Raw genomic sequence first — 17742 nt, 5'->3', positions numbered from 1 at the left:
TACGGCTTACAACCAGCTACCTGAAAATGAGGATAGTTTTTCCCGAAGGTAAGTTGAATAATATTACAAAGATGATAACACTTTGTGAGAACAGATCTTTGAAGTGTATAATTCTAATGGAATTGCATGTGTTCCTCCTATTGTTGTTGTTGCTATAATTTGTTGTCTTACAATTGCAGTTAGTAAGTGAAATTAGAAGATTTTTTAGGTGAGGAATATTTTAACCTTATTTTACCACTACTGGAAAGCCTTTTCATGGTGTAACTATTTTTAGTATCTAAAAGTTGTTACATTAGATATTGTAGTAGATAGCTTAAAAGTTAGATATAGTATATCATCCATATAGTGTACTGGTTGGATATTTCATACAAATATCTTGAATATTCATATTGAAAAATAAGTAGTAGGCCTTTACACTCGGATATAGATTAATATAGCTTTAAAGATGTTAGTTATTATAGTTAATGTGTGTCTACGCTCTGGCTTTTGCAAGTTTGTCATATTTGTTACAGAGTTAAATAACTTACTTTGGATATAGTTTGTACATGTTCCTTCAGCAAACTTTTTTTAAAGACTACATTTAAATATAAGTGTTAGTTTATTAGTCGAGCTATTCTGTTATTCTCTCTCTCTCTCTCTCTCTCTCTCTCTCTCTCTCTCTCACACACACACACACACACACACACACACACGCACGCTATATATATATATATATATATATATATATATATATATATATATATATATATATATATATACATAAAAATCTTGCAAACTCAGACGACCATGATGTTACTAAAAGGATTATTAGCAATCATTTGCCACCTCTTCCAGTCTCAATGGGCTGCTTTTCTGCGTGATTGCAAGCAAGCCTTGCCAATTATTGTTGCCTGTGTGGCTTCATGTTTGATCAGAAGAAGCATATGGTGTTGCTTGTAGGGCTGGGAGTTATCTTGATAGAGAAAGACTGGCTGATCCAAGTCATCAGATTATAAAAAAGGAAGGAAAAAAAAAAACACAACAACAACAACAACAACAACAGAAGAATACATTTGGGATGGCATAGCACAGAGTGCGAGATATACTACTGCTACCTCTTACCCAGATTATACATGCAAATAATGACTATACAGGTCCATATATCCCATATGCATTGAATATAGCAACATTAATTAAGTTTTATTTTCGAAAACACATATACACACACACACACACACACACATATATAGCTTGTGTAAATTAAAATTGTGATTATTTCAGATTTGCAATTCTGACAATCTGTGTGCATTTGTAGTTTTACATTATTATTATTATTATTATTATTATTATTATTATTATTATTATTATCATCATCATTATCACGTTAATAACGCCTACAACAATATTTAAATAGTATATACATTTGAAAAAATAATCGTACAAGTATTCAAGTGTGGTACAAGGATTACAGCATTAATGCTGTTTTCTTTGCTGTGTTAGCTAAAGAGATTGGGTATTAGGTTGCATTGTTTATTTTCTTCCACAAGCTTTTCTCATTTAGTACCTTTCATTAATCAATATATTTTCAGGAGCAGTATGTATAATCTTATACATATAATTTCATACATTATCAGAAGAACACCCTTAGACATGATTATTATTATTATTATTATTATTATTATTATTATTATTATTATTATTATAGGAAGGGAAGCACAATAAAGACCACAGATAAAACAGTGAAGTCACCGTGATTTTTCTTTCTTTCTATCTAATGTGAATTGATATTAATGTAGTGTAGATTAATGTATAATAGGCCAATTGATTTGAATGTCATCAAGAGAAGTTCGAATGTTTTTTAGAATTGACCAAAATATAAATGTTTGTTGTTGGATGTTTTCATTTTATTCATTTTATTGATTTCAAGAAAACATTATAATAATTGCTGTTTAATACGATTCACGTATTTACTACAACTTCATTTTAATTTCTGCTACTTTTCGAAAGCCTAGTAGAAGGGCCTGTTTTAAATCTGAGTCTGATTTTACGGGTTTTCTTTTAAACGATTTCAGAAACAGACGTTAAATTGTAACGATTTTCTTTTATTATAAAGGGTTTTGTGAATAGAACGAAGCTTACAAAATTAAATAAAAAATACTAATTGAAATGACATATGAAAACATGGGCCTACATAACCAATACATAATTCAAGCATAGTAAACCTCACATTATTAGAAAATAAATTGATAGCCTATAATAGATTTACAGGGCAGAAACAGCTAGAGTTTATATGAGTATATGTGCTTTATGGGTATGATAGCATGCCCACTTGAAGACGTTTTCCTGATCCTTGGTATATAGAGAAGCCTGTGCTCGTTATTAAATAATTACTGTTGTTTTCAGATTCAATTTCAAATGCAATTGACATAACAAACAATACAACGAATTTAAATACGCGAAACATAATTTAATAGAATACATCGCATTCCTGGAAATGCCTTGACACATATAGGCAGATTATTTGTCTATTAAAATATATTTGGAAGCAAACTGAGCAAATGACGTATTTATGTGTTTAATTTACCACAACCTTACTACGAAGCCATTAAACAGCGTGTTGTTATTATTACCTCATTCTTTATTCTAGTTTCAGATAGTTGATGAAAATCGACCTTAAAATTACTGAAAATATAAGTATGTTCATGAGAAATTGCTATAAAGTAAGTTTGTCAAAGGTAGTTTTAAGTACGGAATTAAGGCTTTTGCAAACACACAAGGCTACACACACACGAGAGTTTATAGTTTTCTATCACAAATATAAGGTCAAAAACGTCGTTTTCAAAATTACATATACAGTACTTACACCCTGGATTTGAAACACTGTTTGACTAAACCTAAAGTGTCATATCATCTTCTTCTTCGTATTATTATTATTATTATTATTATTATTATTAGGCCCCTGTTTTTTAAAAGTAGTTTTGAAGAATGGGGGAAGAAAAGAGTGTCACAACGTATTCAATATAGAACCAAATCATTTTACTAAACCTGTTAATATTTAAATAGTTTGACACCTGTTTCAAAGCAACAGTGTGTATGGTCGTGATGTCACGTAATCGGTCTCAGCACGTAAAGCACTTTCCAAATGTCTAAAGAGAGGTGCTGTTCTCTCCTGTTAACAACTGAAATATTCCTTTCCAAAAATATTATATTTTTGTTTTCAACATCTGCTCCATTCATTTCAAACGCACTCTACTCCGTTTAGCGCTCTTTAGATTTCTAAACTAATTCATTTCAAGGCAAAGCTTAGTTTGGCTTGTTTAAACTGACTGACGTGAAGCTTTCATTTTCCACCAGCGGTAGGTCAAGCACCAAAACCCAAAGCTCAGTTTCACCTTTCAGAGGCTACAGATGATCACACAACAGCCTCCTTTAAGGGACTAGATTAATAATTATATCTATTGTTCAATACCAATACTATATATATATAGAATGTGCATAGATTTACACTTTTACAACACTATCGAATATCAAGAATGAAAATGCACAAGCTTTCTGTGACACGTTTAATGTGTTAAAACTACACCTTCTTGGTCGTGATTTACTCTGCAGTGTTAACCTTTGCACGGGCAATGAAACCACTCCTGATCTCCCATAGAGAAAATCTGGATGGGGAGTGTAGGCTGTAAATAATAGGAAATGCTGTTGTGTTACCGCCAGTTGAGGTATTTAACGTTTTGTGGAAGGATTCTTTAGAGAGAGAAAGAGTGACATGCATAAAACATGTACTTAATAAAATATCAATCACTAAAAGGTTTTAGTAGATTCAACCCCCCTCTCTCACACACACACACATCCAAAAACAAAAAACAACACATCACCATATATATCGTTGCCACATGTGTTGAAGCAAACAAAAAAAGAAACCCGTGACTCCCTGGTATTTGATCAGCGGTTATGGAATAATTGTGTTGTTTTTCTTATGTAAACGTGAAGTGCATATTTAGTTCATATTAAAATGAGAAACGATGGTTTGCTCTGATCTTAGTCCAGTGTGTGTTTGTTTTTGTATGATTTGCATTTCAATCAGGACTGCATACCCAAGGAAAGCAACTCTTATTTACTTTATCTAGTTTATTTTTTCTGATTCTGGCGGTGGGGGTTGGAGGTGGGGGGTATTTATAAAGATTTTTAAATAAACGAGTCTGGAGTAGATTACAATGGCAATTGAAGTCCGAAATTCATGTCCACAGCAAAATAACAACAAGAAATAGGCCTACATATACAATGAACATAAAATGTTACCGTACGCTTAAAGCTACAACAGCTAAAACGTAATATATGTGGATACCTTTACATCAACAGCTGAAGGATTAACCAGAAGCGTAAATGTACTACAACTTGCAATTAGATTTTTATTTCACAGTATATAATTGTAGGAATGATGAATTAATATGTTTTTGTGTATTTCTTATTTTTAGGACTCGGGGAAGCTTGGGGTCACCCGAGCCGAGCAAGCTCTTTGGATAATGTAGGTCGGGAACTAGGATCACATCTATTGCAGGTACATTAAAACTCCACTTAATAATATAGTCTAATTAAAAGCCTGGTTGTCTGCTATTAAAACATCTATTTTGCAATGATCGCGATAGTTCAGAAATGTATGCAGCAAAAGCATTTTTATGTTATGTGATATTTCTTTCAACAAGATCTGCGTATTTTAAATGATCTAATCAGCATAAACTATTATATCGTGTTCGCAGCATTTGTGTGTATTATAATAATTAATCATGCATGGTTTCATATAGGTGATTATCTTGCTTTTTTTGTTTAAGTTCTCAAATTGAAATATTTTACCAATTTCTTTAGGCTGACAAATTACAATAGTCCAATTTAGTTTTTAACCTAAATGTATTATTATTATTATTATTATTATTATTATTATTAGTAGTAGTAGTAGTAGTAGTAGTATCAATACTATTTAACGTTTGGGGGTAATCATATTAAATGATATAATTAAAATGTGTTTGACTTGATTTATTATAATACAAGGGAAGACTAAACTGATGAATACAACACTTCAGGGATAATAATGTTAATACTGTTTTATGTTTATATAATTTTATTTTCAGAAAATGTTATTTTATTACAAAACACTTTTGAGGAGTCTAGTCATCTGATATGTAATGCGTTGTTCGTGTAAATCCGAAACAAAACCTTTGCATTCATTTTCACAGATTAGGCAATCTATCCAATTATTATTATTGCGCTTGTAATGAATAGATCTGAATTGAGCATATTAATTTATATTGTTATATCATCATGGGGGTTCAGTTTAATGTGGGTTTTAGAAATCACTTTATTCTGCAGACCTTCATAGTTTATAATTAACCAATTATTGACTTTTCAAACAATACTGGCATTTGAGTGATATTGTATCCGCAACATATATATTAGTATGGTTCCTAGTTTATTGCAAAATTAAGCGAAATGTGCACGAGTCTATAATTTATCCAGTGTTTGTAGGTGTATTGGACTGACACAATCATAGCCTGTGTTCTGTGAAAATATTGCATTATTTCAGTAAGATAAATACTATACAATCTCTTAAAGCACTCATCAGAAACAGGTGTAGATAAGGTGTTCACTCCCGATGTAAAACTTTGTTTTGCTCTCATCTAACACTGAACCAGTATTTTTCTCAACTTGTTTTGCAGTTGTTTTAGCATAGCCCAATTCTTCTTATTATTGTTGATGATGATGATGATGATGATGATTAATTCTTTCTCAGCATTATGATTAGTTGTGTTCTGATTTCCTCCACAGACGCTGGATGGTTTCATTTTTGTAGTAGCTCCGGATGGGAAGATCATGTATATTTCTGAAACAGCGTCAGTACATTTGGGGTTATCACAGGTACGCACCCCTCTTTAATGGGATAGTGATTGACTGCCGCATTGCGACTCCTTATGTATGGTATATAGTGAGAACATGGCTCGTTAAAATGCCACTTGATTATCATTATCACTTATGACATGTGTATAGGTAAATGAAAAATGATCATTTTAACAGGTAGAACTGACCGGAAACAGCATTTACGAATACATTCATCCTGCCGATCACGACGAAATGACGGCCGTCCTAACAGCCCATCAACCTTACCATTCACACTTTGTTCAAGGTAGGACACACGCAAACATAGGATAAAGTGTCTCATGTATATATATATAATTTTTCTTCCAGAATATGAAATAGAGCGTTCTTTCTTTTTCTTCCAGAATATGAAATAGAACGTTCTTTCTTCTTGAGAATGAAATGCGTGCTGGCGAAGAGAAACGCGGGTCTGACTTGCGGTGGATACAAGGTCTGTTTTAAAACACCACAGTCCTATCCTGATTATGAAGATTGGCATGATTATTTAGATTATATGTTGAAAAACGAAATTCTAGGCTGGTCTGCTTTTTAATGGGAATCCAAGCGTTCAGTTAATATGTAATGTTCCTATTTTAGCTAGTGGGTTCGAAATGCTATGAATTTAAGGGATCATTGTGTGTTTTTACAAAAAGCACCAACAATGTATGTTATTTTATTTTAAAGAACAGAAAAAATAATGTATTTATCATGATTATAACTCTGAACAAACACCAGTATTTATTTATGTATATGTAGTTGTGTCTGTATTGATATATAATCACATTTTATTTAATGTTTTTCAGGTTATTCACTGCAGTGGGTATCTGAAAATCCGCCAATATAGCCTGGACATGTCTCCTTTTGATGGATGTTACCAGAATGTAGGTCTGGTTGCTGTTGGTCATTCTCTCCCACCCAGCGCAGTCACAGAAATAAAACTGCACAGTAATATGTTCATGTTTCGAGCCAGCCTTGATATGAAACTAATCTTTTTAGATTCTAGGTATGTGGTTTTCCTCAATACAACAATATATATATATATATATACAACAAATTATAAAATATATAAAAAAAACTGTACAGGTCCTAAAAGAATTATTTCTTGTTGTTTACCACAGAGTTGCTGAGCTTACAGGCTATGAACCTCAAGACTTGATAGAGAAAACCCTCTACCACCATGTGCATAGCTGTGACACCTTTCACTTACGATGTGCTCATCATTTGTGTGAGTAGGTTTATTTAGATGTTTTATTCTATTATTCTATAACCTTTTACTATTTCTGTCTTTCAGAAATACAGGCCAATCAACTAAGCACAAAACAATGTGGACATTGAGTCTTACTTAAAACACCACAATCATACAATATTGTTTAGGAGATAACACAACAGTTGTTTAAAATGAAAGTCAGATGGATGAAAGTCTGTCAGTTGTGTTTGTTTGTTTGTGTTTGAGAAGTGAAAGCCAACATTTTTATTCTTGTTATCTAGTTATTCATTATTTTCTTATTTTAATCAAAGTGATTCTATAGGCTTGAATTTTGTTGTAAAACATTATCAACATCTATATTGTTTAAATATTAATCTATGTTTTACTTTTTTCTATACAGTACTCGTAAAAGGACAGGTTACCACTAAATACTACAGATTTCTAGCTAAACATGGAGGATGGGTATGGATTCAGAGCTATGCTACAATCGTACACAACAGCAGATCCTCCAGACCACACTGCATAGTTAGTGTGAACTATGTTCTTACGTAAGTAATCATACATTTTGTACCCTCAAAAAAACATTGAGAATACATAAGAGAAGTAAGATAGATAGATCAACAGATAGAGAGATAGATAGATAGATAAATAGATTAAGATGGTCATACATTAAGATATAGCCTATAGATATAAGACAGGGCTATTATGGAACAGGTTTCTTTTACTATATTACCCAGCATTCCTCCACTCAGAATAGACGTGCTTTATACTGAACTTAACTCTAATACAGATGGCCTAAAGTATGCTCTTGTTCTTAAAGCTTTTATATTTTATGTATGATTATAAAGATAATTCTGGTTACTAAAGATGTATGTGACTGCTACATTATGAGATAATTAGCAAGCCTTAGCTACACTGAATACGGTTTCATGATTAATTATCCATATTATGGAAATACGGTAATTTAGTTTAAATAACATTTTTCTGAATTTTCGCATGTGTCACTAAGAAAATCGACTCTGGTGAAATTCATCCACATTTACAAATGTGATAGTAGGAATATTGATTGTTGTTTCTAAAATGTCTTGAACAATTTTATATTTCTATTTTAGCAATATGAGATTATTGGTTAATGCTTTTTAAATTGTAGATTGTGATTTTTATGAAAATGATCATGAAGTTAAAGAGTTAATTTTCATTCATTAAATATTATGTTGAGAAATAAAAGTACTTTCCAGCACTAGTTAATGTAATCTGGAGTATTACAATTTTTATTTGCATCCCTTTTAGGAATTAGCAAGTTAGTGTGTGTGAAGAACATGACATCTATCCTATTTATACAATTTATGCTATATTTGCACTTTTTTATTGTTTTTGATCAAATGGTTGAATAAATGTGTCCACATTATAGTCCATTATAAAATAGGAATCATATATACAAGTGCACAATTTAAAACATCAATGTAAAGTATAACGTATGCACTACTTATGTGGAAAATCAGTAAAGCAGTGGGGTTTTCAATGTGAACAGGAAGATGACTGAATTACACAGGATGGTCACTTTCCTAATTTCCAGAGTAAGGCTGGGATCGGGTAACTCTTGTATCATATGTCTTGCCCTTTTAATCCCTAGGACATGTATAGAAAAACATCTAGTCTTCTGCCCAAATATGGTAGAAAGACACTGGGAAAGGCTTGATGGCTGCTATAACTTGACTTAAACCAAAAAAATATTGACCTACTTCCAAATCACTAATTACAAACTTGTACCCTTTTACGTTTCAATTTATAAGTACCAAAAAGAAGCTCCTGACAGTAAATCAGACCTTAATAGGCTACAGGTTTGAAACTAACTAGTCTGTTGAGGGGAAACTGATTCTTGATTTAGCCCTACGACTTTATTCTTTTGTGAGAGAAACATTGCACATGCATTAATCTAGAAAGAGAGCAAAGTTTGGGAAATCACAATTTGCATAGCAGATCTTCAAGGCATACCCAGCTCTCCAGCAAGTTTGCACTGATTGACTCAGATTGAGTCTGATCACACAGCATTGGGAGCAAACAAATGCAAATGCAGTTTTTACCACATACAATTTATACTGAATTCAAAATTCTCCCTAACATTGAAAGATCAGGATGAAATCGATTTTCTAATGGCAAGTAAATTACTGTACAATTAATACACACTGAGCCCAGAAATCAATCAAATGTGTTTGTGGTTTGTAATTAAAGATCATAAAGATAAAAACAAACCTGAGCTTTATGGCTTCCAGCACTTTTATGGTATTAATCACTCCAGTTTTTATAGGTTGTTGAAATAGTTTATTACATGTAGCGTATATCAATTAACTGTCTTATCTCAAGCGAATTGTGCTGGCAGATTTTTCAGTTCACACTCTGAATTGAGCAGACATTCAAACTGTACATGGAGCAGGAACAGAACAGGTTTTTGCTCACTAAAACAGGTTCAGCTGGGAACCATAAACTTGTGTGGGCTGTATATGAAGATGATGGAGTCAAACCATGTTTTCTGAGGAGTTGTGAGCCAACTGTAACTAGGTTGAAGACTAGGCCACTCGTGTCAGCCATGTAGACTCTTAGGTTCCAGTTCAGTAATACTTCAAGACCACTGAATATATATACGTATCTATCCTAGCATTATTGTATATGAAGTACATTAAATACTTAACACACCACCTTGCACACTGTGGTCCCTATTTTAAAAGCTCCCCTCATACTAAATGAATTATACAGGCCATAGATGTCCCATAGGAAAATTCTGGCCAAGTATGTTTATTTAGAATTGTATGCAGTATAAGTTAATTGTATGTTTAACTATTCTCTGGCCTGGATCAAATCAAAACTTTGATACACTTTTATATCACAAATGACAATACTTGATATATGTTTGTTTGGCAGAGCATTCTAACTACTACTCAATTAATTTCTGACATAAAGTACTGTGTTTTTCATTGGCAATCGTTTTGATGCGGTCTGTGCCTCAGTACGTTTTTTCAAAATAATGAGATGTTCAGGGATGTCCTGGGAACCCAGTCAGATCAAAATTAGGCTCTGGACCAGAAGTTAAAAGTTGCACCTTTCAAACGCAATATTTACCCAAAACAAAAGAAAACATCAAAATGCTGTCCTACATTATTATGGTACAATAATTTTGGTTTGAATGAATGAGTCTGATTTCATTGTTAAATTAGTGATTTTTGACTTTTTAATTATAATGTGTATGGCATCTCAGTGTGAGTGTTGCTCGCCATTTTGCTTTGAATGATCAGAGGCATAGCTGTTAATCTTGGTATGTATTTGAAGAAGTTGATCTCCACTGTTGTGTATTTGTAAAAGGTGGGTACATACTGTTCAATGTAGAAATAATTGCAAATTATATTTAACCACAAATGTGAGTTTTTATATAATATTGAAATTACTTTGGATTATATATATATATATATATATATATATATATATATATATATATAGAGAGAGAGAGAGAGAGAGAGAGAGAGAGAGAAGGAGAGAGGGAGGGAGAGAGAGAGAGACAGATAGAGAGAGAGAGAGACATAAGCAACTGTAAGCATTTCTTAATAATTATTTGTACACACTTGGAAAGCTATGGCCATACTATCCATCTATATACAGTTAAAGAACAATCACAATGATATAATCAGTGAACTGCATTTAATCTCAGAATATTATTTACATTCATATAAACAGTTTAAACAATGATTTTTAATATATATTTAGTCAAGCATTAATGTTGTAAGAGCTTAAGAAGATTAGGCTTAAATGAATTCAAATAATGAGTCTATTTTAGAAATGAGAGGCTGTGAGAAGAACGCAGTGTTTGTACAGTAACTAAGAATACTATCAATGATTAACTTGCTATGAGAGATGTTGTTTTGCATTACAACATTTGGGTAGACATGCAAAATGAAATGGGAAAGGCAGAAACAAGATCATTTCTTAGGAATTTCATGATTTTGTAAGCTTCTGTTTTGGGATTTTGGGATCTAAATCTAAAATAGATTATATATATACATATATATACATTTTCTTTACTGTTTGTTCATTTAATAAGGCAAGCTGGTGTGGATTTAAAGGAAATACTAAGCATTTTACTGTTTTTTAGCAATGCTTATATGTTAAAGTTAACAGTTTTGTAAAGAATACATTACTAACGTACAAATTTAGACCTGTAGGTGTCCTTAAAATATGAGAAAAAAATAAAATAAACATAAAATAAAATGAATTCAAATTATTGGTAAGCATTTAAAAGATGTGTATGTTATATTGAAGTTAATATTTATGGTTATTTATGTCTTTTTTTTAAATAATTTTTGTCTGGTTTTTTAGATTTTTTATAAAAACTTAAATTAAGAATTGACATGTGTGGGTTACTGAACACAATTGATGTAGATTATAGAGAACAGTGATACCCAGGGAATTCTGCAACATACAAAAACAAGAAGTTAAAACATGTATTTGCGATTTGCGGTTGGGTATTGCGGTTGGCACTGAAATGTTGAAAATGTGTCCTGCCATTTGTTGTTTCTGCTGGGAGCTAAATACTGCTGATTATCAAAAAATGCTATAGGAAAATATTTTGTAATCATACAGCACTCTCCTGAGAGTTGCTGCGTTTATTGGCGTCTATGTGTTAAAACCTATAGAATGTGTACTTTCCTCTGAACGCAATCTGTATAAATTCCACAAAGTTAACTTTATTCATCTGTTTAAGCACTTAGTCATCACGGAATTTATACGAACTGAGACCAGGCACTTTGAGTTGATCAAGGGATTAGCAACAAACTGGCATTACAAGGACATTTCATCATAACCTGAATCCTCTCGTTTGAACATATATCTGTCTTTCTTGTGGGGATAACAAATATATCAGATCTAGGTGCTATATACTTTATATGAGGGTTCCTTGATCTGTTAAAATCTATAATGAATTTCAAGTGGAGATCAAATGTTTTAAAGCAAGAAAAAAAATATATTTTATTGCATAGCTTCCTTTCTGATGTTTAAATTCAGATACTGTGATGCAAATTATTGGACACTACCACAGATAACATATGAAAAAAGTTTGGTGTAGTTTATGTTTAATAATAATAACAATAGTGATCAATTACAATAACAAAAAGCAAAGACTAATACATTATTAGAAATGTTTACATGTTTATAAATGTATTATGTCACAAAGGCAGAAGGATTGCAGCATTTGGTAGAAATAATAGATTTTGTAATGGAAATGGTAACTTTTTGGTTTTCAATGTGAAAATATATATATATTTTTTTTTCTGTTTTTCTTACCATGCAGTGATACGGAATACAAAGGCCTTCAGTTGTCATTAGACCAGGTGACGAACAACAAGCCATCTTTTTCTTACACAAACACTGCACCTACAATTACTGACAACAGGAAAGGAACCAAATCACGGGTTGCCCGCACCAAGTCGAAAGCCAGAGCGTCTCCATACCCACAGGTATCAAACTCTTTTCGGTGAGGGGCAGAGGAGCCCAGCTTATTGTTCATAACGGAGTTCTGCTGTTTTAATGAATAATTAAGGAACATTGCCTAAGATGAGATTAAGCAACAGAAAGGCATTTGAACTGAAATTTAGACTCTGATCTTAGAAATTAGAAATTAAGATAAATAGTAAGGCTTTTATCCATAACTGCTTAATTTCTATTGAAGTATAAATAAAATAGTAATACTACTACTAAAAATAATAATAATGATTATGATGAGGACGACACTTTTATTATATTGTTCTGCAGTTTGGTAAGTCCATTAAAATGGGGTTCATCCAATTAAAAAATAACTTGTTGTCTTCTTTGGAATCCTGTAGTATTCTGGATTTCACACTGAAAGGTCAGAGTCTGACCAAGACAGCCAATGGGGAGGGAGTCCACTGACCGATTCTGCCTCCCCACAACTGTTGGATCACGGAGAGGGGCCACACTCCCAACACCCTGATGTCTCCTGTGCCTACAGACAGTACTCAGACTGCAACTCTCTGTGCTATGGGCTCACACTCGACCACACCGCCAGGCTGACTGAGGACAGACACTCCCATTTCCACAGCCAGGCCTGTGATGGGGGAAAGTGTGAAGCGGGGAGATACTTTCTGGGTACTCCGCAGCCCGGCAGAGAGAGCTGGTGGAGTTCCTCCCGTACCATGCTGCCTGTTCCCAAATCCTCACCGGAAAACAGGGAAGGATACGACAACAGCATGCCACACATTGCCTCAGTCCACAGTGTGCATGGTAAGTTATGAATCCCAACATTTCTGTAGCGGGACAAATTGTGGATCACCAGGAAAAAACTACAACAACTATTTGTTGCCCCAGATGGCTGAAATTAAAGAGGCCACCTATTTTCATTTTAAGAAGCATTAATCCGATGCTTTGTTGACTGTAAGCAGGCAAATTGTTAAGTGTCACCACAGGGTTTTTATTAGCTTACACGCAAAACTCTGAAAGTTTCTATCTGTGAAAGCTGCCGGCAAGATCTCTAGGTTAGTTAAGTCCCCAGCCAGCTTTAAGTATCTTCTTAAAGTGAGGAGTGGCAATATATAATATATTTTATTAAATAGGTTTTGTTGTGAAAAGGCTGCTCTCCACATAGAAGTGATGAGAGATTTCAGTCTGCTATTTAACCACAATGCAACTCAGGCCTACAGTATATTAACGTTTAGCAGACTGTCCTTTCCATTATATAATTTCTGACACATCCTGTGTCATGTAACTAAGACAAGAGTGATATGATTTTTTAATTACTTTGGACTTTATCTGTACAAATGTAATTTTTACATTAAATATATTAAGTAAATTGATTAACCCATAAGGTCAAACAACATTTTAATGTACTTATTTATTGTGTTTATTGTTTTTATAGTTATATCATTTATAGTTATCTAACATTCATTGTTTATGACAGAAAAAATACATCTCACAAAATAACAGCATAAATTATATGTAATTTTCATGTCAAGTAACAACAAACTGACACCTAGCAGAAAAGTACAACCAAAGCCACAAAGTCTTATAGAATAGTTTCACTACAATCTTAAATTATATTTTAAGCAATTATACATGAATGACAAGATGATCTGTTCAACATGGTATTTGAGTAAGGCAATGGCCCTAAAAAAGTCATATTTAAATAAATGATATATGTTTGGGATTGAAAAAGATATTTTAAGATGCTGGTCAAAATGAAGAGATTTGGGAAACAAGGAAATTGCAGAAAGCAGATGTCACAGTCAAAGCCAATATCAATCAAATACAGCTTCTTGGAATTCGTCAGTATTGAATGAAAGGCTCCACATTTTCAATTGTGTTTAGGTGAAGGATAAAATGAAAAATATAAATGGGGGTAAAAAGAACATTAGATTTGAAACACCTCTAATAAATCCTAAATACTTTTATTGATAATATTGTATTGTAAAAATGCATTTGCATTTGTATCCTCACTCATGTGAGCATTTGTTAAATATACCTTTTCAATTTAGTTATATTTTATGTAACAAACATATTGATTATTTCAATTTGCATTTGCTGTTTATTTGTTTGTTTTTTGCTGTATAACTAAATTCCAGATTACTAAAAGAGCCAGATGGTAAACTAGTATTTATACAAATATAAAAACGGACATTCCTACCACTACCACAACTACCACTTTAAGAATTTGCATTAAAGCTGTCAGTATTTGTACTTAGGCCTACCTGAGTTTAATCTGTTTAGACTGAGTTCTTTACCTAAAAAGACTGTTTAGTTAAAGATTTCAAGGGAGTTGTATATTGGGTCAAAGTTTGCCACGTTTCAAATGTGGGCTTGTCAACTGCTTTCGATTAACTTGCATAGCATGAAGTTATGTTTTTCCAATGACATCTTCATTTTCTGTGTCCCTTACAATATTCTTAACAACTTTAATGTTACATCACATATTATTTTTTTAATCCACAGTTAAAAAATAAAATATATTGTTATAGTAATATCCTCTTCTATTCCCTTGCCTCTATTTTACTAATTATATTATTTTCCAAGAAGGCAGACTCAATGCATACAAAGCAGTTTATCACTTTCATTTAATCATTCTGTAATCTTGTGACATCCATGGAGTTTCAATTCTGCTTCATATTAATTTTTATTTTGATAATAATCTATTTTGTGTTCAATTACAAAAAAAAAAACTCAATTAATAGCAATATAACCTTTATTTAATAATCATATTTTGCTCACAGATGATAATTAAGCCTTCAAGGAAAATAGACTTGTCGGGGGTGGGGTAGATCTGACAAAATACAAACATATAAACTGTTGCACATGATCAAATATTTAGCCCTGGTAATCACAGCAGTTATTATAGCTATTGTAGGATTTTAAGAAGATATGAAAGACATTATTAGTGATTGAGCACAGTGATGTAATACAAAATAAATTACATGAAGTGCCAAAATGCTTTCTTGTCTTCAGTACATATAAATTTAGTCTTTTTTCTTTTCTTTCCACCCCAATGTTTCCCTGTAGTTCGTGGCCACTGGGATGAAGACAGTGTTGTGAGTTCTCCAGACCCCGGGTCAGCCAGTGACTCTGGGGACCGATATCGCAGTGACCACTTCCACAGCAGCCCTCACGAGCCCAGCAAGATTGAGACTCTGATCAGGGCCACACAGCAGATGATTAAAGAGGAAGAAAACCGCCTGCAGCTAAGGAAGGTCACTCAGGATCACCTAGCAACTGCGAATGGAGCGGCAAAGACCCACTCCTCTTGCTACGGTCCTGACTTCCCACAGACTCAGCTACAGGGGGTCGTCTGCCGCGCACCCTCAGTCACCAGCGCTGGCCTCTGTGACCACCTCCAGCACAGGGACGGCAAGATGATCAGCCCCCATGACAATGAGCACGACAACAGCCCCACGTCACTCTCCCGAATAAGTAGCCCGAGCTCAGACAGAATTTCCAAAACTGGTTTATCATTAACCAAGGAGTACTTGCAATCAGACCTTTCGCCTCACCAGACTCACGGAAACAACTGTGCGTCATCCCCCACCTACTATTCATCTCACCACCGGCAGTACTTCGACAAACACGCGTACTCCCTCACTGGCTATGCACTGGAACACCTTTACGATGCCGAGACCCTCAGAAACTATTCTTTGGGTTGCAATGGCTCCCATTATGACGTTACTTCGCATTTACGAATGCAGCAGGATCAAGCGCAGGGACACAAAGGGACATCTGTCATAATCACAAACGGAAGCTGACCTTTTGTAAAAGTTGTGGTGCCAAAATCTGTTCAAATTTTCCTATCTAAAGCACTCATTTCCCTAGAATTAGTGTTTGATCTGCCTGAAATGCACTAGAATAATGAGGCTAACCGTATTGAGATGTGATCTGAAATGTTTAAATGCACTATGAGGTGTGTTTTTGGTTTTCTTTAGAAGGTCTTGTTAACCTTTAGTAAATTTGAAGGTGCCGCCAAGTTAGACATAAACTAGAGTATGTTACCTTATTCTTCCCTACTTTGGTGAGTGAATTGTGAACATATTTGCATACACTTTGAAGATCTGAAGAGTTGATGGCAACACATGTGATAGGTAGGTTAGATTATATCACACTGGGCAGTAACACCAAAAATAAGAAAATAAATAAAACATAACTACCTAGGTAATATTGTATGGGGCAACATAGAATATGCAAATTTACTGTATGTAAACATCGAAACATAGGCAGAACCCTATGTGTAAAATGTGAAATAAATGAAAAGATTAATTTAACAGAAATGTTACTACCTTATAGCAGATGTTACATTAAAAATGAAGATGCCACTGCATCTATGTTTGTAAATGCAGGAGCATAACTGAATAACAGTCATAATGGAACTAAGAATTTCAAGTTTGGAAATCTGTGGAAAAAAAAAATGTCTAAATTAAAACAAAATCATCAAAAACCCCTTGTCTCAATGTAATCTATAGTGCTCCTCAAGTTTACACCCTCAAAAAATTCTGATTTTTTTTCTTCTTAAATACAGCAAATCCAGGAGATTTGACAGTTTGCCTTGCTTTGGAAGGTCAGTGGTAGCCTTATAGTAAATAAAAAATGTAGATATAATTTGTACATTTTTTCAAGTTTTTCCTCATGTATTGAAATGAAGAAGACCATTTGGTTTGGCTACCTGTGCTTCTCAGACCTTGTAAAATGTCCCTTCACTAGATTTATTTATGATGTAAATATGCTATGAAAATGACATTTGAGGTACAGGTGCATAAATGTATTTATTAAGTGAATGAAGAAAATGTTCTTTTTTTGTTGGTTTTTGAAATATAGTTGCAATCAAACAAATCTCTGGCTCTGTGAATTTTTGAAAGCTGAAAAATGTCTGAAACCAAACACATTTTGAACAGTTTCCAGGTGCTAACAAAGTGGAAACAAAGTCTGTTGGCACTTAAAATATTTGGCAGAAACACATGTTGTTAAATATTTTTTTATTTATATATAATTTTATATACTTTCCTATCATAATGGAAATCTGAAAACTTTTTTTACCTCCATATAAAAAAAGTTGTTAGGCAAGGAAGTTTCATCTAGTAGTTTCATGTTTTTTCACAGTCTTTGAATAAATT

The 17742-nt window shown here is 33.3% G+C and overlaps 1 protein-coding gene across 2 annotated transcripts in view; it reads left to right on the top strand.

Annotated features, from left to right (window-relative positions):
• The window catches only part of sim1a (SIM bHLH transcription factor 1a), an 18402-nt gene extending 941 nt beyond the window's left edge, over positions 1-17461 (top strand). For both annotated transcript variants that reach the window (XM_066701730.1, XM_066701722.1), the window contains exons 2-12: positions 1-48; positions 4458-4540; positions 5803-5892; positions 6049-6157; positions 6255-6340; positions 6693-6892; positions 7008-7114; positions 7497-7644; positions 12432-12597; positions 12964-13381; positions 15647-17461. The exon at positions 1-48 is cut by the window's left edge. In XM_066701730.1, the coding sequence (XP_066557827.1) occupies positions 1-48; positions 4458-4540; positions 5803-5892; positions 6049-6157; positions 6255-6340; positions 6693-6892; positions 7008-7114; positions 7497-7644; positions 12432-12597; positions 12964-13381; positions 15647-16383 (2192 nt within the window). In that variant the 3' untranslated portion in view covers positions 16384-17461. The remainder of the gene's footprint in view (positions 49-4457; positions 4541-5802; positions 5893-6048; positions 6158-6254; positions 6341-6692; positions 6893-7007; positions 7115-7496; positions 7645-12431; positions 12598-12963; positions 13382-15646) is intronic.
• The last annotated feature ends 281 nt before the right edge of the window (positions 17462-17742 follow it).

The sequence above is a fragment of the Amia ocellicauda genome, chromosome 1 (genome assembly GCF_036373705.1).
Source record: "Amia ocellicauda isolate fAmiCal2 chromosome 1, fAmiCal2.hap1, whole genome shotgun sequence".
Lineage (NCBI taxonomy): Eukaryota > Metazoa > Chordata > Actinopteri > Amiiformes > Amiidae > Amia > Amia ocellicauda.
This window is presented reverse-complemented; position numbering and strand designations above follow the sequence as displayed.